At 43.8% G+C, this 21,014-nt stretch overlaps 3 protein-coding genes across 7 annotated transcripts in view; 1 reads left to right on the forward strand and 2 right to left on the reverse strand.

Annotated features, from left to right (window-relative positions):
* Positions 1-4,321: 4,321 nt before the first annotated feature.
* Positions 4,322-7,130, reverse strand: rpl15 (ribosomal protein L15). The gene is made up of 4 exons (XM_085396422.1): positions 6,975-7,130; positions 6,010-6,191; positions 5,776-5,912; positions 4,322-4,681 (listed from the first exon to the last, which is right to left on the reverse strand). The coding sequence occupies exons 2-4, from the start codon at positions 6,179-6,181 to the stop codon at positions 4,376-4,378; spliced, it is 615 nt and encodes a 204-aa protein (XP_085252548.1). The 5' UTR covers positions 6,182-6,191; positions 6,975-7,130; the 3' UTR covers positions 4,322-4,375.
* Positions 7,131-7,432: 302 nt separating this feature from the next.
* nkiras1 (NFKB inhibitor interacting Ras-like 1) lies at positions 7,433-11,264 on the forward strand. Its single transcript, XM_085396428.1, has 4 exons — positions 7,433-7,575; positions 7,787-7,887; positions 8,119-8,360; positions 9,906-11,264. The coding sequence occupies exons 2-4, from the start codon at positions 7,794-7,796 to the stop codon at positions 10,146-10,148; spliced, it is 579 nt and encodes a 192-aa protein (XP_085252554.1). The 5' UTR covers positions 7,433-7,575; positions 7,787-7,793; the 3' UTR covers positions 10,149-11,264.
* A 402-nt stretch (positions 11,265-11,666) lies between these two features.
* Positions 11,667-21,014, reverse strand: part of LOC146644439 (ubiquitin-conjugating enzyme E2 E1-like) — a 16,010-nt gene continuing 6,662 nt past the window's right edge. For all 5 annotated transcript variants that reach the window (XM_085396425.1, XM_085396424.1, XM_085396427.1 and 2 more), the window contains exons 4-6: positions 13,722-13,854; positions 13,269-13,416; positions 11,667-12,401 (exon numbers count right to left, since the gene is read on the reverse strand). In XM_085396425.1, the coding sequence (XP_085252551.1) occupies positions 12,304-12,401; positions 13,269-13,416; positions 13,722-13,854 (379 nt within the window). In that variant the 3' untranslated portion in view covers positions 11,667-12,303. The remainder of the gene's footprint in view (positions 12,402-13,268; positions 13,417-13,721; positions 13,855-21,014) is intronic.

The raw sequence follows: 21,014 nt of genomic DNA on the forward strand, positions 1-21,014 counted from the left end.
CAATGGTTTTCTGAACTTTTTCATTGTAAAGGTTGTCACCATCAGGGCTCTTATCACAGCTCCTGACTCTGACCCCTCTGTCTCTGTCCCTTGCGCTGCTGTTTTCACTCAGTTTGAGCTTGTGACGCTCTCCTCTTTAGAGGATGTGGTTCGCCATATTAAGCCCACAGGTTCCCCACGGGATCCTGTCCCTCCACAATTCTTTAAAGAAATTTTTCCTAGTATACAACAGTATGTCCTTGACATTATTAACAGCAGTCTGCCTTCTGGTATGGTTCCTGCAAATTTCAAACATGCAGTAGTACAGCCACTGCTTAAGAAACCTGGCCTTGATCACACAGTTTTAGCAAACTATAGGCCTATTTCCAAGCTGCCTTTACTCTCCAAGGTTTTAGAGAAAATTGTTTTTAGTCAACTGAAAGATTTTCTAGATGAAAATGGCATCTTTGAGGTTTTTCAATCAGGTTTTAAAACCCTTCACAGCACAGAATCTGCATTACTAAGGGTTTTTAATGACATCCTTCTGGCATGTGATTCTGGTAACCATGTTGTTCTTGTCTTGCTCGACCGAACTGCTGCCTTTGACACCGTAGACCACAATATTCTAACTTCTCGATTACATGATGTAGTGGGTATTGGTGGCACTGCACTTAATTGGTTTAGGTCTTATTTATCAGATAGAACTTTCTCTGTCAGCCTTCTCGGTTACGAATAGTCTTCTGCTCCTCTGTCATGCGGCGTCCCACAGGGCTCAATTTTAGGGCCACTGCTCTTTTCATTGTGTCTATTGCCTCTGGGTTCTATCCTTAGAAGGCATGGGATCTCATTTCATTGTTATGCCGATGACTGCCAAATTTATTTGCCACTAAAACACAAGGATGGCATCTCCATAAAACCTCTCTTAACATGTCTAGATGACATTAAAGCTTGGTTGGCTCTAAACTTTTTAAATTTTAATGAAAAGAAAACAGAAGTGTTGGTGTTTGGACCCAGTGGTCCCTGTGAGTCCTCCTCTGTTGTTTTAGGATCCCTGGAAGTCTATTTTAAATCTGTTGTTACTGACCTTGGTTTTAAGTTGGACAGTGATTTTAAATTGGACAACCAAATCAGAGCAGTGGTGAAGTCCAGTTTTTATCATTTAAGGCGACTGGCAAGAGTAAAATCTTTTCTTTCGAGGCAGCACCTTGAAACAGTGATCCATGCTTTTATTTCTTCCCGCCTGGACGACTGTAACTCACTTTATGTGGGGGTCAGTCAGTCGTTGCTCTCACGTCTGCAGCTGGTTCAAAATGCGGCTGCACGACTCCTAGCAGGAACTCGAAAAAGAGAGCATATAACCCCCGTGCTGGCCTCTCTGCACTGGCTGCCTGTGTCTTTTAGAGTTCATTTTAAAATTCTTATGTTTGTTTTTAAATGTCTTCACAGTCTTGCCCCGCCTTACCTCTCTGAGCTTCTTCATCCCCACATACCCTGTCGGTCTCTCAGGTCAGCTGACCAGCTGCTCCTGGAGGTACCGAGATCCAGGAGGAAGCTCAGAGGGGGCGGGGCCTTCTCTATTGTGGCTCCAAAATTATGGAATAATTTGCCCATGCATGTTAGAGAGGCCCCTTCACTGTCCACTTTTAAATCACGTCTTAAAACCCACTTTTATTCCTTGGCTTCTAACCTCAGTGAGACTCAGTTTCTCTTTTAATTGAAGTAGTTATTTAATTAATGATTTCACTCTTCTTTTATTTGTGTTTTATTTATATCTCATGTAATTTTATTTTACAGTTCCAATGTACAGCACTTTGTGTCAGCTGTGGTTGTTTCAAAGTGTTTTTTAAGTAAACATGATGATGATGATGATGATGATGCATAAAGTTAAAAAGATGAAAACTAATAAAACAATTTTAAAAAATACTTTTTCATTGGATTCAGTTTCATATGATGGATTATGCAGAAACAATCGAACACGGCTGAAAGCTAACACTGTTGCTTTATTACATATTCAGGTTGTAACTCATGTTTTTGAAAAACAACTAAGTAACTAATTACTTAATCAGTAATGTAACAGGATTACTTTTTGGAGATGTAATCAGTAATTAGTAACTAATTACTTGCCCAACACTGATGGTGAGGGGTCCAAACTCTAGCAACCACAGGTAGGCCTGCAGTCTGACAGCAAAGTGCTCCAGAAGCACAAAATGATACTGTGTAGTCTTTACGATCAGTCAAGCTCTCGTTGAAGAAAGATCTTAAATCTGATTCTGGATTTAACGGGGAACCAGTGAAGTCTGTGGTCTCTGTTTGCTAGTCCCTGTCAGACTCTACCTGCAGCGCTCTGGATCAACCACAAGCTTCTTAAGGAAAACCGAACTTCTTTTCCTGTTGGGTCGTTTCATGATCAATCTCAGAGTCAGGATGTTTGACGCCTCAAACTTCATGAGCACAGAATGACTAAAAATATAACTGCAACAAATAATCATTTGCTTCCTGTTTCTATATATATTTCTTTTTTTCTTTGACCAACTTTGAGCATCAGTGTCACAGTTTTTATCATAGTTTCATATAAATAGAGTTTTACATTCACTCAGTTTTGGCTCTCTGATTAATCCAGGGGTGTCCAACCCCAGGCCTCGAGGGCTGGTGTCCTGCAGGTTTTAGACGTGTCAGCTGATTTAAACGGCTAAATGACTTCCTCAACATGTCTTGCAGTTCGCCAGAGGCCTGGTAATGAACTCATCACCCAGGGTGAGATCTAAACCTGCGGGACACCAGCCCTCGAGTTCCCCACCCTCTGGATTAAACAAATCCTATGGCTCTTACCCAGCAGGCATACAGAGCTCAGACAGAGCTGATGTGGGTCAAAATCATCCAGGTGTGTTCCCTGCTAACCCTGCAGGTCGAGTCCTGTTGCACTGGTTATTTCACAATTTAGACTTTAAAATCACACAAAAAATAACCAAACCACTTGAACTATACTGAGCTGGTGCTGATGTTGTTCTTATGCTTAGCCTAAAGCTGCACCTCTTCCCGTGTTCTCAGTTGATGATAGTCACCCAACAGGAAAGCAGCCGGGCATCCAGAGGAAGTGTGGTGGAAATCCAAATCGTTCTGAACCAACCGTCTACCACGGCACAAACGAGCAGATGAAAAGCACAGAATGAATTCACAGGTTGGACTTCAGTCCTCCTTCTAGTGTCCCTGCTGGAACCTGGAACTGTGAACGAACTTCTACGGCCCACCTGCTCACTTCACTTAAATTTGTCCTCAGCACATCTTCACATGAGCATGAATCCCGTCACATACACAGGAATACTTTTACTTCTTAAAACTCTGTTTGGATCAGTCACCATTTATTTGTTTTCTAAGTCATCCAGTGTGTCACTGTCACTCTTTCTGCACCACACAGGTCAGACTGTGCAGGCTCTCAGTGAGGCCTGTTCTATTAGCATCACGGTTATTCTAACACCCGATCCTTTGTACTGGTTAATGTAAACATACTTTTTATTTATTGTATTTTATTCAACATGAGCAAAACTGACCCAGTGTCTTCAACCCCAGGTAACGTGACAATACACCCACCTACTACAGAACTTAATGAACCTTGGGTGGGGAAATATGGAGCATGAAATCAATATGGGGGGAGACGCTGATTGAAGCATCCCTCGTTGCCAGACTGAGTATTTCAAAATCTGCTGTTCTATGGAGCAAAGCATGTGCCAGGTACCACTCCTCACATACTTATGAGAAACCGAAGCAACAGATTTGCTAAATGTTTCGTGGGATGGCAGGTTCAGAGTTTGGTGTAAACAACGCTCAAGCACAGAGGCAGCTCGCCTCCTCCCAGCGTGTGATGGCTGTTTGGGCTTCTTAGTACCAACTAAGAATCACTTCGATTACAGCACTAAGTACAAGGAAACTACAGTGCTTCTAAAAGCCTGCAATAATAATTAATGTGCAATAATAACAGTGTGCAATACACATACACTTATTTTTTTATTACCAAGTTAATATACTGTGTTGTGTTGTTTGTGTTGCGTTGTGATGTCTCATATCGTGTCGTGTTTTTTTAAATGATAATCTCTTTAGTTTTTAACTTACATTTTCAAAGACGTTGAGCTGCAGCTCATCTGAATTATTTTTCTCCAGAGTGCCACAGGTACAGAAAGCTCCCAGTTATTTTAAAATAACCTTGTTCCTAATCCAGTAAAGTGTAAATGTCTTCACTTGCACAGGTCTGGCACGAGGACTTGTCGTGATAACCCTGATAAGCGTGATAAGCATCAGTAAAGAGCGTGCTCACGTTCTACAAACACAATGAAACGACACAGATCACCCCCATAAAAAGAGCTGTTTATTTTTGTAAATGTACAGGCATGGCTGGCACGCTCTAACGGTAGCGGTGCAGCTGCAGGGTGTTGCGCCTCTTCCAGGCTGCATGGCGGGAGCCTCCAATGGTCAGGTGGAACTTGTGGCCCTTACCCAGGCCGCGGCTCTTCTTACCCGCCGATGTCAGGCCACGCATCTCTCTGTGCTTGTGCACCGCTCTTGTGAGCCACTGGGTGTCTGGGTTGCGTCTGATGGCCTTGTGGAAGGTATCGACCAGGATCACCTCGAAAAACTTGTAGGTGGAGTCCTCGCCCACCCAGTAAGAGTTGAGCACTCGCAGGGCACCGCAGTGACGGCCAGCACGCTCCTACAAAATAAAAGTCATGTTTAGTCTTAGCAGGGTAATCACATTCTAAAGCATTCAATATCTGCTAGCTCCTGTTGGCAACAAGCTTTGAATCCAATATTCAAAACCCACAGACAATGTCAGACCTGCCCGAGCCACTCGTCACACCGCTAACCTTTGTGTGCTCACGTCAGGAAAACAAAAGCAAGCAGCCTTCACCACTGAGAAAGACGTCTGCACGAGTGCAGGCCTCAAACCTCACCAACGCCACAGCTTCATTTGGGAAAAATAACTTCCAACCACTGCAACTTCCCATTTCACAGCCAGACATGTTCACTGGATGTTTCCCCTTCAGAAAATTCCACACCAACATCCTGTGAAGTTAGTTTCAGTCAGAGAGCTAGGTGTAGCATCACAGGTAAACGTGATAACGTTATGAAAGCTGCTGCACAAGAGAGCGTGCAGTATTCTTGCTTCTTCCAAAAACAGATGCACGTTTTTTAAAGTGGTGATTAAAGATTGTGGATAAGCCCATGTTTGTCAAGTCAATCCCACTGTGCCCACTCATCCCACCAGCTGCATGAACATGACCAGTGCAGTTAGTGTTCCATTAACACTCTGCAGAGAACCTGTACAATCTGTAAGCGGACAATTTTGCAATAAGGAAAATTGTACACACATTTACATCAAGACAGAGAGCACATACTAAAGTAATGCAGCGTCTAACATTGCACAGCACATTTATACAGGACTGCTGAGGGGTGCAGGATATTGGCCAAGAATATATTATAACAAACAAACAGGAATCCAAACACTTTTCATTTCACAGATCACATCATTCTGTAGGTTTCAACACAAGATACGACCACTGATGAAAACTATTTGCTGGGGTGTGAGTGGCAACTACACCTTTAACATTGTTAATCCACCATCACACTAAGCTACTGTGGGCAGTAAAGTAAGGCATCCTTTCATATTACTAACACGATATTCACATTAATGTAATAAAATGAGTAACAGGCTTAATGATGCTCAATGTCACATTCAGTACTGAACTATCTGACGCTTGGTGTAGCTTCATGAAACCAAGGTTGGATCAGCAGGTATGAACGTACCTCAGCGATGGACTGCAGGCTGCGGGCGAACTTGATTTGGTTGACACCATGATGCACTGGTTTGCCATAGGTAGCACCTTTGGGGACAGGGCGTTTACGACCTCCACGGCGCACACGAATACGGTAGATCACGTAGCCTGTTTCGATCGAACAAAAATATGCAATTACCCGAACGGGTACAGATGATGACAGGTGACAGACGTGGAGGCGAACAACCACAGGCACAGCACTCACCTTGCTTGGCCTTGTAGCCCAGCCTGCGAGCCTTGTCTGGCCTGGTGGGTCTGGGAGCACGGTGGAGGTTGGACAGCTGACGGTACTGCCAGCAGCGGACGCGGAGCAAGAAGCGCATCACGTCGGACTGCTTCTTACGCCATAGCTCCTGCATATACTTATATGCCCCCATGTTGACTTATCTGAGAAGAAAAAGAAACTTTGGTCAAGTCATTTTTGTCAGCTTGTTAATTAAAAGCTCATTAGGCGCTACCTTCCTTTACAGTGCAACCAACAGTTCAGCAGAGCAACACTGTTTACGGCAGCTACGCTGAAGAGCCCAACAGGTACGGTCTAACAAGTCTTTAAATCACTGAACTGTTGGCAAGTTACAAGATTAGTTCGGCACATTTTAAATAGAAATTCATGTATTACTACATTTCAAACGGCACATGGCTGGACGTGACCTGGACTGGATACCTTCAGAATATGAAGGCTACGCAAACACGTCCATGCTTCAGGTTTCCCCAAAAACATTCAGACACATGAAGAGAATGAAATAGCGACACAGCAGATGTAGCCACTCCACGCTTAGCATAAGCTGTATACAAGGCTAGCATAGCCGACAGCAGCACACCGCAGTTGGCCGGCTCTTTGTCGCATAAATACCCACAGAAATAACTCCACAGAAATGCACGCGTACGTGGGACAGTGATCCAAACGCTAGAACTCTACATTTATATAAATAAATCACAGTGGAAACGACACGTTAGCGGTCCCTGGCTACCAGACAGAGAGCATCTGAACGCCACTAAAGCACAGGATTCTAATCAAAGCCTTTAACCTTTTTCCACGAAATAGTCACAGAGTACAGATTGATAACAAAGCACTAAGCTACAGCCCGAGTCACAGATACAGATGAACGGGTATACATGATGATTTTAACGGATTACTATTTGGTCACAAGCACAGAAAAACTCGCTTACATGATGGCGTACTAGCCGGAAAGAGAGAGGGCAAGTACCCAGCATGCCTTAAGGAAAACGGCAGTAGCGTACTTCCGCTTTTCGCAGTGCTCCTGGGAAATGTGGTCTTCTTTTCTCTTCGACTTTTCGCGTTTGTCACTTATGTGGTAATTTTCAGAATCAAACACGCGCTCATTGTCCAGTTTCCAGTGATTTCATTCCTACAAATATAAAGCAAAAATATTTGTAAACATAAAGACAAATTCGGAGCCATAATTTACTGCGTCGAACTGCATATTAATTAGGAGTCAATTACAAAGTCAACATTAATAACATGCGCTAAACTTTTTTTTAAATGTAATTTTAACTTGTCTTTAATCAGCTTTCATATTTTCTACAGATAAAATGAATAAATAAATAAATAAATAAATAAATAAATAAATAAATAAATAATAACGTACACGCGAGCAAAGTTGGTGATCTTCGAGGGCTCTGACGTATGGTGAACTGCGCATGCGCTCTGACAGAACCTGTCGCTCTATAATCTCACAGCAGAATGGATCCTCCGGTCGTGGTTCTACGCTTGCAGACCTGACGGAAGCCTCGTATCTTCCTCACTAAAGTTAGCGACTTTTCTCAAACATACAAAGAATTTAAAAATATGTGTTCGTATTTCGGCTAGCTGGCTAAACAATAGCTAGCTTTAGCCAGCTAGGTACAAGCTAAGGGTGAACATGTCTGTTGATGTTTTGAGGGGCTGTCGGTCGTTTTGATGTTACTGTGGTTCTAACGCGTTTCTGTACACACCGTGACCTTCTGTCTTGATGTCACAGACTCGACATGGGAAAAGGCTGTAAAGTTGTGGTGTGCGGCCAGGCGGCTGTGGGAAAAACTGCTATTCTGGAACAGCTGCTGTACGGAAACCACAGTGTAGGTGAGGACTGGACGTACAGGGGCGTGATGTTACTTGTTTCTGTGACGAAGCTTTGAACACTCTTTATTTGGCATAGCATACGTACATTCTTCCAGGACATGAATTGTTTGGTATATTTATATTACATGGTGTTGATACATCATGCTGTATGAGAGCATTCCAATGCTTCATTGCCAAGATCCTCATTTGCTGTTTCAGTAACTCTTTTTATTTTTCGTCTGTACCTTTCAGGGTCAGAGTCTAACGAGACACAGGAGGACGTGTATGTGGCCTCTGTGGAAACCGACCGAGGTGTCAAGGAACAGCTCAGGCTCTATGACACCAAGGGACTGAATGATGGACAAGACCTCCCTAAGCACTACTACTCAGTGGCAGATGGCTTTGTGCTTGTTTACAGTGTTGACAGCTTGGAGTCTTTCAAGAGGGTGGACGTTCTGAAGAAAGAAATAGATAAGTCCAGAGATAAAAAAGAGGTGAGGCTGGGTTGAAGTCTGCTCGGGCAAACGTTGCACAGATTGCTGGCATATCATCCCAGAACTTCACAAGTTCTTTTTCTGTGAGCAGATGTCTAGTTTTTGCCTGGTTAAATAATATAATTACATTTAGAGTATTTCTTAACAGCTCTAGTTTCCGCCTCTTAGCTGTACAGCTTTACAGTGAGTGTAGTACTAAACAGTGTAAACTGGACCTTATGGAGAATAGAAAGAGATAAGACATGTTTGGACGTGTCTTTAAAACTTGCTAGAAATCATCTGAATGGTTTTATATAGACAAATCTATACATTTATGAGTATAAAACATGTTTGCTCTTAAAAGTGAATACTTGTATCATTTTAAAGATATGCATATAATAAGGTCACTGTTCCAAAAAACATGACCAGCAGCACCAAGAGAACCTCAGCGTACACGAATAACAACCCACAGACAGAGCAGACCTAAACAGGAAGATAAAGGTGGAGAAAGGAGTCGACGTGTAACACTTAGGGAAGCTACTTTATGTTGCTACAATATCACGGGTGGAGAGGGCAGCTCCACCAGTTTGAGTTCAGGGCCTGTTAGCCTTTTTGACACATTTAACATTACGGCATTTTATTCTCCATAGTTCAGTTTGTTATCTGCTCTGACCGAATTTTGTTTAGACACAGAGGAAGCTGCAAACCTGAACTCTGATAGCATTAGCATTTGAGTTTTAAACTGACTTATGTTTCAGCTTCGCTGTAGTCATCCTCACCGCTCATCACATTCTGACAGCCTGATCTCTGATCACTAAATTAGTGGATCACGCGTTGTTGAAACAAAGGCCTCAGTGAGGCGTCTATGGACCTCCACAGTGCCATGAGCAGTTCCACTGTGGGTGTTTTCGCTGCTACTGCTGACTGTTAAGCTTTCTGTGACTTTGCAGTGTCATCAGGTTTGTTCTGCACACTGTCAACCAAACCTAAAAGCAGTCGGTCAGCCAGATGTTCAAACTGGGATGGAATGCACCAAAACCTTAGTTAGCCGTGGTCATGTGACAAGGATGTTTCGAAACACCTGCGCTGTGTGAGGTCGACGCAGCATTAAAACAAATGCATTTTAAGCACAGACTCATACACTGATGGATGCATCGGGTGCAATTTGGGTATCTCGCCCAGAAACGATTTGACATGTGTGGGAAAAGCTCCAGTGAGCGTCCACAGTCGCAGCTGGGGGGGAACACCACGGGTGTGAGCTTTTATATCGACTGTTTGAAACGCAGTAAGAAGCGAACATGAAGCCTCCTGACTGCGAGTAGACACAGTATTGATATATAGAGATAAAAACATGTTTCGTAGTTTGATAGCCTCAGTATATTTCTATAATGTTGGATTAAAAAAACCCTTGAATGTGTAGAATATTCTCGGACAGGCGGATATTTGGGAAAAACAAAAACTTTACAGAGACGTTGGACTCTAAAATTCCACACTTGCATGTATTCGTGTTTTCTCCTGTGTAAATGTAGATCACTTAAAAGTGACGTGGCTTTGTTTTGGGTGCAGGTGATGGTCATAGTGCTGGGGAACAAAACAGACCTGCGGGAGCGTCGTCAGGTAGAGCACGAGGCAGCACAACAGTGGGCACGAGGCGAGAAGGTGAAGCTGTGGGAGGTGAGCGTCACTGAACGCACCTCGCTCATCGAACCGTTCACCCAGCTCACCAGCCGCCTCACGCAGCCTCAGAGCAAGTCGGCCTTCCCTCTGCCTGGACGTAAGAGCAAGGGGTCCCCATCCAATGACATCTGACACACTCCTTCCTGCGTTCACTCCCAGCAGCACGCTGTGGACGGGATTTCGGTTTAGCAGTGGGACTCGTTTAACCGTTTGGGATTTTTGCTTGATGACATAATTGATGGCCTGCTTCGAGTACAGCCCTGGAGGAAGGATGTGGTCACACAGGCACTCCTCTGATACAGGAATGTACAGTTTTTCTTTTTTAACTTTTTAAGGGTAACGGCACGCTGGAAATATTCAGTAGGTTATACATCCTTCCAGCGCTGCTGCGGTCACTCATCTCTGTACAAGCTCAGAAGAATTTTATGTATTTTTATTTAAATAGTCGTTTCTTCTGACTGCAGTTTGTCGTGCTTATCATGACCATACGTCTGCCAAGTTTTGGATTGTGCCTGCTGTTGATGAAACTACAGATGGATGCCGCCTCTGTGACATCACCACTTCATCAAGTCTCATGATGAAGCCGTAGATGTGTCTTTGCTGTCAGGATTTTGAAACTAAGGTGGTGACAGCGAGAGGTGGAGCTCACTGTAACACCACACCTCATTGGCTAACATGATTGGCAAGTAGTTAGCTAATGAGCTAGAATAATCAGATTTTTAAACAGGTTATGTGTCCACTATGAAGTGAAACTAAGTAATCCAGGTGTTTATGGTCACAGACGGCTCTTTTCCAGGAATGAGTGTCACACTTGTTCGTCCTTTGAGTTAGGCACCTTTGTATGCTTGAATGATTCACAGATCAGTGTTAAACAGCAGATCTGAAGAAAACTTTGAAAGAACTTCAGGAAATGAAATGTTCTGTTGGATGGATCGATCCTTTATCGTCTGTACCTGTTGACGTGGACAGTGACTTTAACTGAACCAAATATTAGAGAGGTGTCAGGGCCCAAACCTGGTAGAGAAGCAGGCGTTGAAAAGCTGCGTGCGCACAGGTGATCACACGGGGAGGTTCAAACCATCTTAACAATGGAGAACCAAAGATTTGGGAGGGTTTGACCCCCAGCGTTACACATTAAGCAGACGTGTTGTTATTAGATTACTAATATGAGTTCTCCCTTCAAAAACAGGAGGCCAGTACAAACCTGTCGTTTCCCATTCAGTGTGAACGCCGCATCCTTCCTGTCCTCTGATACGACTGCGGCGGTCAAGTATGGCCTGGTAGCAATAATAGTCATGGTACTGCCTTTACTCGTGATGTTTCCTGTACACGCAGGAGTGCAGTCGGTTTAATCCGACAGGGATGTGTTTGCCTTTCTAACTGTAGACGTTGTTGAGAGGAAATATTTTTAACTAATTTATTTTTGTCACTTTATTGAGCCTCATTCCTTTACTTGTGAAAATGGTGATGAATGATGATCTGACGTGTCCTGAAAGTGTTTTAACAGTAATAACATTTAATGTGCTGCTAGTAGAACAGAGGTGAAATATCTTGGCTAATGTACTCTGCTCTGTAACAGTCTGAGGATGCACTGAATAAAATGTAGCCCCTTCATGTTATCAGCTCCTGAAATGATGGGAAACAAGTGGGTCGCTTTGGTTGGTCATGTTTAATCCTTAAAGGGAGAAACAGTGCTGCTCTTCATCGGTACAGAACACAAACCACAACCAACATCCACCTAAACACGTCTACATGTGGAAACAACTTTCTCTAAGTCTGAGCGTGGCAGCAAACGCCAGAGCGGCCCTCGGGTCCCAGCGCAGTTATCCCAGTGTTTGAGTGACTGCTCGCTGTGACAAAGTAAGAAAACCTTCAGACGGTCACTTCAATATGTGAATGAGCTTAAGCAGAAATGGGTGCTGGTAAACGTTAGCTTCTCTTTATTCTCAGCAGCACACAAATACTGAGAAGTGCAGCCTGTAAACTACGGCTGCAGCTCGCAACACTAACTGGAAGTTTAATACAAGTGGAAATTTACACTGACACCACTGACTGGGAATCATGCTGACACATTTCATCTAGTAGTTAAGTATTAATGCCCATCGTCAAGCACGGGCAAACTATTCAAAGAGGAGACACTAAATGTGCTACTGGCAGATCTGATTATAGTCAGGCCAAAGGATAACTTAATACAATAAACAACATAATGTCAGGATTGAAGACTTCAGTTCCAAGATTAAAAAAACATCCTCCTCCCAGGTCGTCCAATCAGCAGCAGCTCGGGCCACTATGTGGCGTAGCGTTTGGTCCACTGTTTGGCTATCCTGTCGTGTTCAGGTCTGTTTGTTGTGTACTGTGTGGCGATGCTTCCAACCAGAGGGTCAGCTGTCAACAAAACAACAACACGTTACTTTATTTACACACCTCCAGCTGGGCTGAAAAACTACAGCAAAGTACACAGAGCTGTGTGTGGGTGACAGTCCTGTTTGGGATGAAACCGGTCATCACAAACACACACAGGCTGAATGTCGTGTGTGTTTTTTTTGTTGTTACGTAGAAGAAAAAACCCCTCTGGCCCAGGACACTCCACAGTGCTCACCGTGGACACGCACTGGTCTGAAATACAGCCTTACTGAGCGCTCACAGCTGGTCACATTTATTCTACCATTGAAGCTACACGTCGTGGCTGATGTAGAAGCCCAACGTCTTATCCGCTTGTGGGTCAAACCAGTACTTCCCACTGCACCACCACGCCACAGGAGTTTAACCTGATCAGTTACATTGTACCACAGCTTCCTTTGAAGTCCTACATGGATAAAGCATGAAAACAACATGACAAAAGGTCTTTATTCATTTTAAAGCTGGATCACAAAAATGGTCCTATTTTCAGTTTTTATGTGGCAGCTGTTGAACACACCGTGGAGTATCAGGACCCAAACACTGAAATTCATGGAACTGCACATTATGTTAAGTACAAGAGAAGCTTTCCTGATGCGGCTGAGAGAAACAGCATTGCTGTCGAGCTTTTCAGACGTGCTGATTCATTTGACTACGGTAAAGCTGCAGCAAGCCGCACATGCATCTAAACTGATGACTCTGCTGCCAACGTTAGCGCTCTGCTGCATGTCAGAGTAGAAGCTACAACTGCAGTGAAGACCCTGGCTTCGTCGATATCTGGACAGGATCTGATCCACGCTTCGATATCTCGGTTTTGTAAGTCTAACAGAGTTTGTATGCACGTGAAGCTCTCACCTGGGTTGCAGTCAGTGAGCAGGGAGCAGATGGACAGTAGGACCTTGGAGATGGTGAGGGCGGGACTCCAGTTGTCCTTCAGGATGTCCAGACAGATCACGCCCTGACTGTTGATGTTGCAGTGGTAGATCCTCGTACGGAACGTCACCTGATCACACAGGTAGAAACTCCATAAAAATACAGCTCGTTACAATCAAGTGTCACTCAAGAGTCAACATTACAGAAGAGCAGCAGCTCGTGGGTTTAAAGGCCAGCACTACATGCCCCCCCTCCCCACACACTCTTTGAAAAGAGTCACACATGAGGCTAAACTGTTTCCACATGAGGTCTGAAACTTAGTTAAGCTGCTAAAATTCATGTAGCTACTCTCCACAGGACAGAGGCGCCCTCTAGTGAACAATCTGAAATAAAACATTCGTTCATGTCTTTTGAATAGCAAGCATTCAGTTTCACCTTGGGTGGTTTGAAGGGGTAGTCTGGTGTGAAGGCGATATCCAGGAAGAACACTCCCCCCTCGTACACGGAGCCTGGAGGGCCCAGGATGGTGGACCTCCACTCATAGATGTTGTCTCCTTTAGGGCCGGCGCTGGAGAACACAAACAAGTACTTAGTGGTTCTTCAATGATACACAAGCTCAGCACTGAGGTTTTATTTCAGTCTTCACTCTGGGGATGAAATGAAACGGTTACTTTGAAACTAAAACAGTATCACTGCACAGTTTACCACAGTGTGTTACTCAGACACCCCACACCTTCATAAATGTTTGTTCATCTTCGCATCAGTTTTCTTATACACCAAATGTGACACACACACACAACAACATCATCTTCCTGGCACTTGAAAGACAAGAAGTTCTACAAACACTACTCTAACAGTGAAGTCAGAGCACGCCCACACTGCAGTCTCTCCACTCATCAGGAACAAACCTCTGACACTAGTGCTGTGTGTTTAAAGGCTTATGACTTCTAGAAGGTGTGAAGGTGTGTATTAAATTGGCGGGGGGGGGGGGGCATGTCTGGGCTCGTCTCTGCCTGCACGAGGCAACGTAAATGCACAGCACTGTGGTAGTAATGATATCTCCACATCGTAAAAAAGTACACTGGTGCTTTTGCAGAGGATGTAAGATGACAGCCGTCATGCACGGGTCCTGGAAAACACCTGAAACATCAGTATAAGCATCAGTATATCCAACCATCACACAGTGTCGTTCCTCGTTACACACCAACAGGCTGGAACAAACACTCGGCATCAACTGTGTAACTCAAAATGACAGCTCCAACTGGGCTGACACGCAGGAAGTGTTGTTTCATCTAAAAGCCCTGTTTTTAATCCCCACATCACTGCTCGTTACAACCATATGAGTCACTGTCAGTAGACTGGGACATGGACTTCACATGGCTGTGCAGACAACACAAGGACTGAGCAGTAGATGGGATCCAACAGCAGCTAGTTAGACACGTTAACGCTGGCGGTGTTTTCACATCACTGGATGCCTGACAGAGTAACACCAGATACACCTCACAGTTTGCCTTTTCATTCATTAGGACGTTCGACGCAAATGTGGAGAAAAACATGATTTGTTTCATGGAAAACTTCACGCAAAACACAAACGAATGTTTAAATGAACCAATATTGACACACAGTCATTTTCAATTCTATTTTATTTATATAGCGCCAAATCACAACAAAAGTTGCCTCGAGGCGCTTTATTTTAAAATCATGTGACGCACACATCAGGTTTCAGGGACACAAACAGCACCTCGTCACCGCGTCTGTGTTCTTGGTGGCGACAGGAGAAAGAAATGTCAGGCAGTGCTGTAGTGCTGACAGATACAGGACAATGAAGGGCCGGACATTTATGTGCCGCTCCTCCTTCCAAACTAAAACAAAGCTATTAAAGAAAGAACAGGTAAAGCAATGAGTCAAATATTCTTAGAGCTAAATCAGCTCTGAGCAGCATTTTTGCCTTCTTGCATGATTCTGCAGGCTGATGTTTGCTTCATTCTTAAATGAAAAGACATTTTTGTCTGACTTGCAACGAGGGAATCAGACGTCATCTGAAGCGTTGCAGCTATAATCACACAGACTGATTATAAGGCAGAAAATATACAGGAGACAGGTGAGACAGCGAGTGCAGGTAAAAAGAGAAGTCTGCTTTAACATGACAGCTCACGCCACCAATCAGCAGATGACCTGCTCTACCTCCTGAGCTACAGCCACCCCCATAATCACTCAGATCACCGCTGCCTCTTTTCCACGAGCACCTGCTGTGGCGTCATTTGTATGCAATACAACACAGCACAGGTAACGCAGTATTTGCTGTTGGACTGTCCCTTGTTGTCATACCTCATCGTTGGTTTGGCATCAGGGCCCACTGCCTCAATATTTCAGCATGACTGCTGTGAAGGCAGAGCAGAGCAACGCATTTATCAAGCAACACAAACTGAAACCCATCGGTGAAAGCTGCAGTATTAACTGATGGCTAACGTCTGATACATGCTGGTTATGAATAAATGTCGGGAGGAGTTATTGTATGTCACTGAATAATCATGTCTCTGACTCAGCCAGCTGACACCCGTGCTGTCCAATCAAAGGTTGCACAAATGATTGTCTTTGTTCCTGTATGTCTAACCTCTCCAGGGCATCGCCTCATGCTGCCAGTAGTGACCCTGACCAAATATGAAACTAGTGAAAAAACATTCAAAAGCTGAGGAGTGGAAGCATGTCAGTGGGCTCCACCTGTACAAGCATTCCTGTCTCATTGTTGCAGCTGTTGTCATTTCCATTAACACTGAAACTGACTGACAGCGTCCTCTGCTACTTAACTGACCAGATCAATATCCTAGTTTAACTGACACGAGGCATCAGTCAAGATCCAGATTGTGCCAACAACAGATATTCTATTACTTCCTATTAGGGCTGGGCGATATAAGGACGATCTATTTTTATGCTTTATCGCGATATATATCGAGATATGTTAGAAATATGGTATCTAAGCAGATTCTTACTCTGGATGGCATTACCTTGGCCTCCAGTAACGCTGTGAGGAACCTTGGAGTCATTTTTGACCAGGACATGTCCTTCAACGCACATATTAAACAAATATGTAAGACTGCGTTCTTCCATTTGTGCAACATCTCTAAAGTTAGAAATATCCTGTCTCAGAGTGACGCTGAAAAACTCGTTCATGCATTTATTACTTCCAGGCTGGACGACTGTAATTCATTATTATCAGGAAGTCCTAAAAACTCCCTGAAAAGCCTTCAGCTGATCCAAAATGCTGCAGCAAGAGTCCTGACAGGGACTAGAAAGAGAGCAGATTTCTCCTGTTTTGGCTTCCTGTTAAATCCAGAATTCAAAATTCTGCTCCTCACATACAAGGTCTTAAATAATCAGGCCCCATCTTATCTTAATGACCTTGTAGTACCATATCACCCTATTAGAGCACTTCGCTCTCGCTCTGCAGGCCTACTTGTTGTTCCCAGAGTATTTAAAAGTAGAATGGGAGGCAGAGCCTTCAGTTTTCAGGCCCCTCTTCTGTGGAACCAGCTTCCAGTTTGGATTCAGGAGACAGACACTATCTCTACTTTCAAGATTAGGCTTCAAACTTTCCTTTATGCTAAAGCATATAGTTAGGGCTGGACCAGGTGACCCTGAATCCTCCCTTAGTTATGCTGCAATAGGCTGCTGGAGGATTCCCATGATGCATTGAGTGTTTCTACCTCACTATGTGTTAACAGACCTCTCTGCATTGAATCATATCTGTTATTAACCTCTGTCTCTCTTCCACAGCATGTCTTTATCCTGTCTTCCTTCTCTCACAGCAGATGGCCCCGCCCCTCCCTGAGCACTTGTTATAATGTCTTGAGCCCCAATACCTGCAGTCCTGGGGGCAGAGGGGGTGAGCTGCAGTTTGAGCCTCCATCAAGTCAAGTTTTTGATGTAAATATCAACATGTGTGGTAACCACAGAAACCTCAGAATCTCAGCTAAAAGCTCGTATAAACCATTTCTACAACCACCAAACAGTTAAAGAGCAGTCATGTTTTGCAACACGTATGTAAACACAAACAACAAAGCCATGAACTCTTGACTTCATGCAGCCAAACAAACGGCACGTTGTCTTAAAGCTGAGCTCGCACAGATTCCAAAGCTGCAGGTTTCGTCACGCTCCGACCAAACTTCACTGAACCAGCAGCAAAAGAAGAGCACAAATATACTTCACATTTGATAAGCAATAACATGGACTCAGCGATAGTCGTAGTTCGTATCACAGCTGGTTTATTCAGAGGTTTCTTTGGTGTGTGGGGAGACGTTCACATGTTTAAAACTGTCTTCATTTTGCAGTCGATGACTTTTCAGCTGGTGGAATAATTTCGTGGTGCTGCTCCCTTTTGCAGCAATACTTTCACAGCATATTTTGCAGATTGTCGCATTTTGTTCGACATCAAAATCCAGACTGAGAAACGCGTGCTCAGCGCAGGGTAGAACACTTTCTGGTTGGGAGGGGGGTTAATTGATGCATTCAGAGCGTTGGGAGAAGAAAAAGCCTCGCAGTGAATGACGTGCAGGAAGCTTAATATTGCCATGGTAACCTATACTCGATGGTTAGGAGGAAGCCATAGTAACCATCGTGATACGGCGAGTATATTCGATACATTGCACAGCCTTTCTTAAATGTACCGGTGAGGCTGCAGCTCCTCTTTGTGAACATAAAGCCCACTCAGTGCTTCGTGTGGGCAATAATACTGCATCACTGTTGTCATTCCTTTCAATATGGGAGCCCTCCCCTGGTGACCTCTGCAACATGCAAGAACATTTCAGCTGTTGCGTGTTTTTCTTTGACCTTTAACACTGAGCAGAGGACAACATGCTGGAAACATCCACAGCACACCAATGACCTCCCGATCTATAAAAACTAAAGTGTCTCCACACTGTGTGAAATCAAATTAATAAATCAGGCAGTAGTAGCTGTTCAGGCTGAATGTAACTGATCCCAGACACAGGTTCATCAATTTATCTCCTCTTAACTGTTGGAAGGAAGGAAGGAAGGAAGGAAGGAAGGAAGGAAGGAAGGAAGGAAGGAAGGAAGGAAGGAAGGAAGGAAGGAAGGAAGGACGGAAGGAAGGAAGGACGGAAGGACGGAAGGACGGACAGATGTGTGACTGAACTGACAACTTGTTTTTAAATCACCTATGGGATGAACGTATGGAGTGGCACAGGGGTTTTCCCTGACTGCAAAATAACAGGATCACAAACTACAGGGTTCATACGCCTTTTTCAGGGTCAAATTCAAGCACTTTGTAAGCACTTTCAAGGTCCATTTTCAAGCTTTTCCAGCAAGCTTTTTATGTATAAACTCAAAATGCACATTTCACTTAAAAATTAAGATGTGAAAATGTGAACTACTTTTGATTTGTTCTCTATATTTCACCTTTAAAAACGGTTTATCTTGCCAATCTGTTACTTTCTCATTTTGACAAACTGTATCGGCACAATTTATCTACATTCAGACAAAATTTAAAACATGAGTAGAAAAAAGTGATATTTCTGACTGTAAAAACCACAAACATGTTTAAAGAATCAAATAGAAATTGTACATTTTGTACATTTTTAAAAATATGCACAAGTTTTGCAAACAACAAAGCTTTATGGTACTGTTTACTTGTTTTCCATGTGGAGGCAGCGTTTACACTGCAATCTGCCTTTGGTGGCTTTTTTACAGCAACTGTGACGTTCACTTGTAGAACTGACACACAAAACAAAACAACGACCACACTACACACTAACTACACAAGACGACACACTAACTTGACTCCAAACACAAATCTATCATGTTTCAAAACTCGCTCTCCCTTTCTTTCACTCGCTGTCTCTCGCCCGTGTCACTCCTAAAAATCCCCCTCTTCCTAAACAACCACATGCCACATGTTGCGTCCGTCGACCCCAGAGGGTTCATCAGAAAGCCTGAAGTTGGCTAGTTGTGTAACGGGCTAATGTTTAAAGCTTTCACTTGAGTAACTCATATTACTGCTACTGCTAAGTAATGTTAGCTAAGTTCACAGCATATTCCATAAATGTCCAGGCCATAACTAACTGTATAACAGCGCTGCCGCATTGCATCACACTCAGTGCACTTCAATCATTTCTCCAGCAGGTTTGACAGCAAAATAATCATCATAATGTTAAAAATGAGCATGTGTAACGTACACGTACTGGGAAATTATTTACTAGGACTCACCTATCATGTGACTGCAGAGCGCAAACTCCGCCATTGTTGTTTTCCATCAAACACTCATTAAAACAGCAGCTGCAGGTATGTTAGCGCACTCATCCCCACAGTTAGGGGAGGGGCGGGGTCACATATTGAAACAGAGCCACAGAGGTGCAAGGCAGCCCAGGCAGAGACATTTTGCTTTTACATTTTTTTCTCTACCTATTAAAAAAGTGAGACAGTTATTTGTGGAGAATGAAATGCAGTTACGCTTTCAAGCACTTTTAAGCACCACATCTGAAATTCAAGCATTTTCAAGGATTTCAAGCACCCGTATGAACCCTGAAACTAAGACACATCAGTGTGTGTGTCTTACAAAGTAAATGCAACGCACAGTCTCTTATTATGGCCACGTTCCCATATGACAAACATCCGGCGGATGGTTCAAAGGTTCCAGAACAAAACCGACTCAGCACCTCGATTTGTTTTGTTGGAAAAAATGCAACAGTGGCTGTGTTAGCGAGCGCGTCCACACGCAGCATTTCTGCAACCTCAAGTGTCTGTTTGTGTAAACAAATGAAGCCGAACACTGATCACAGCTGAGAGCATCCTGGGTACAGACTGCTTTCACTGCACTAACAGCACTGCATGTCGTTTCTCTCTCAATAACAACTGAAGAAAGGGCAGGATTATGATATCAACACTGTCAACACTGGGACAGGAAAAGCTGGACGGGGTAATTCATGACCTGATGATCCGACTTTAAAGCAAAAAGTGTGGAGGGACGATGCTTCATGTGGCAGGATGAAGCCCTAATGCAGTTCATTCATCCAGACAAATACTGAGCAAGGCTGATGGTCTCCCTGTAATTACTTACATTTGGGTAATGAATAGCATTACATGAACCTCCAATAAACCCTGAAGTGATTCAGTATCAGTGTGTATCCTGTATCAGGCTGTGGTCCTCTGGCATCGTTACCCTGCACACAGCCTTCTTGTCACACTCAAAGCCCACGCTGACGACTGCTCCCTTTTCCCAATATTCCTGCCTCAGCACAGAGTCCACATTAATCAACGCTCATGTTTGAATGAGCCTCTTATTCTGCTCCAACTCAAACCTTTGCTCTCTCAGAAACACTGTAATAAGCTGCCTGACTGACACAGTCCAGTGACTGCAGAGAGGAGGCTCAATGCACAACCCGTTCTCACTCCCAAAGCGTAACATTTTACGCTAGGTGACAAATCGTCACCATATTACGTTTTCGGCTACCCACCACGTTCCTAAATGACGACCGCGGAAAAAAAGAGGACATATGAGAACCGTCTGGACTGAATCTACACATGTTTGCTCTTTTTCTTCAAATCGCTTAGAAACACGCTATTTAACATCATTAAAGACCTGGTTAAGGTCAGGAATAAGGTTATGGTCAGGGCTAGGGATAAGGTTAGGTTTAGGGCTGGAATACAGGGCTGGAACGTCTATTGCACTGGATTCCAGCCATAACCCGCCGCGTACCCTAAGAACGCCGAAGG

Source organism: Rhamphochromis longiceps, linkage group LG22, assembly GCF_057381845.1.
Source record: "Rhamphochromis longiceps isolate RC_006_pf linkage group LG22, R_longiceps_female_GT1.1, whole genome shotgun sequence".
Taxonomy (NCBI): domain Eukaryota; kingdom Metazoa; phylum Chordata; class Actinopteri; order Cichliformes; family Cichlidae; genus Rhamphochromis; species Rhamphochromis longiceps.

What these genes read in the sequence shown, in the direction of transcription:
- rpl15 (XM_085396422.1), bottom strand. Translation starts at nt 6,181, where the DNA reads ATGGGGGCATATAAGTATATGCAGGAGCTATGGCGTAAGAAGCAGTCC. An exon ending in GGGCTACAAGGCCAAGCAAG is followed by an intron (nt 5,913 to 6,009) that starts GTGAGTGCTGTG and finishes CGATCGAAACAG; the next exon opens with GCTACGTGATCTACCGTATT. An exon ending in GCCTGCAGTCCATCGCTGAG is followed by an intron (nt 4,682 to 5,775) that starts GTACGTTCATAC and finishes TTTATTTTGTAG; the next exon opens with GAGCGTGCTGGCCGTCACTG.
- nkiras1 (XM_085396428.1), top strand. Translation starts at nt 7,794, where the DNA reads ATGGGAAAAGGCTGTAAAGTTGTGGTGTGCGGCCAGGCGGCTGTGGGA. An exon ending in GTACGGAAACCACAGTGTAG is followed by an intron (nt 7,888 to 8,118) that starts GTGAGGACTGGA and finishes TGTACCTTTCAG; the next exon opens with GGTCAGAGTCTAACGAGACA. An exon ending in AGTCCAGAGATAAAAAAGAG is followed by an intron (nt 8,361 to 9,905) that starts GTGAGGCTGGGT and finishes TTTTGGGTGCAG; the next exon opens with GTGATGGTCATAGTGCTGGG.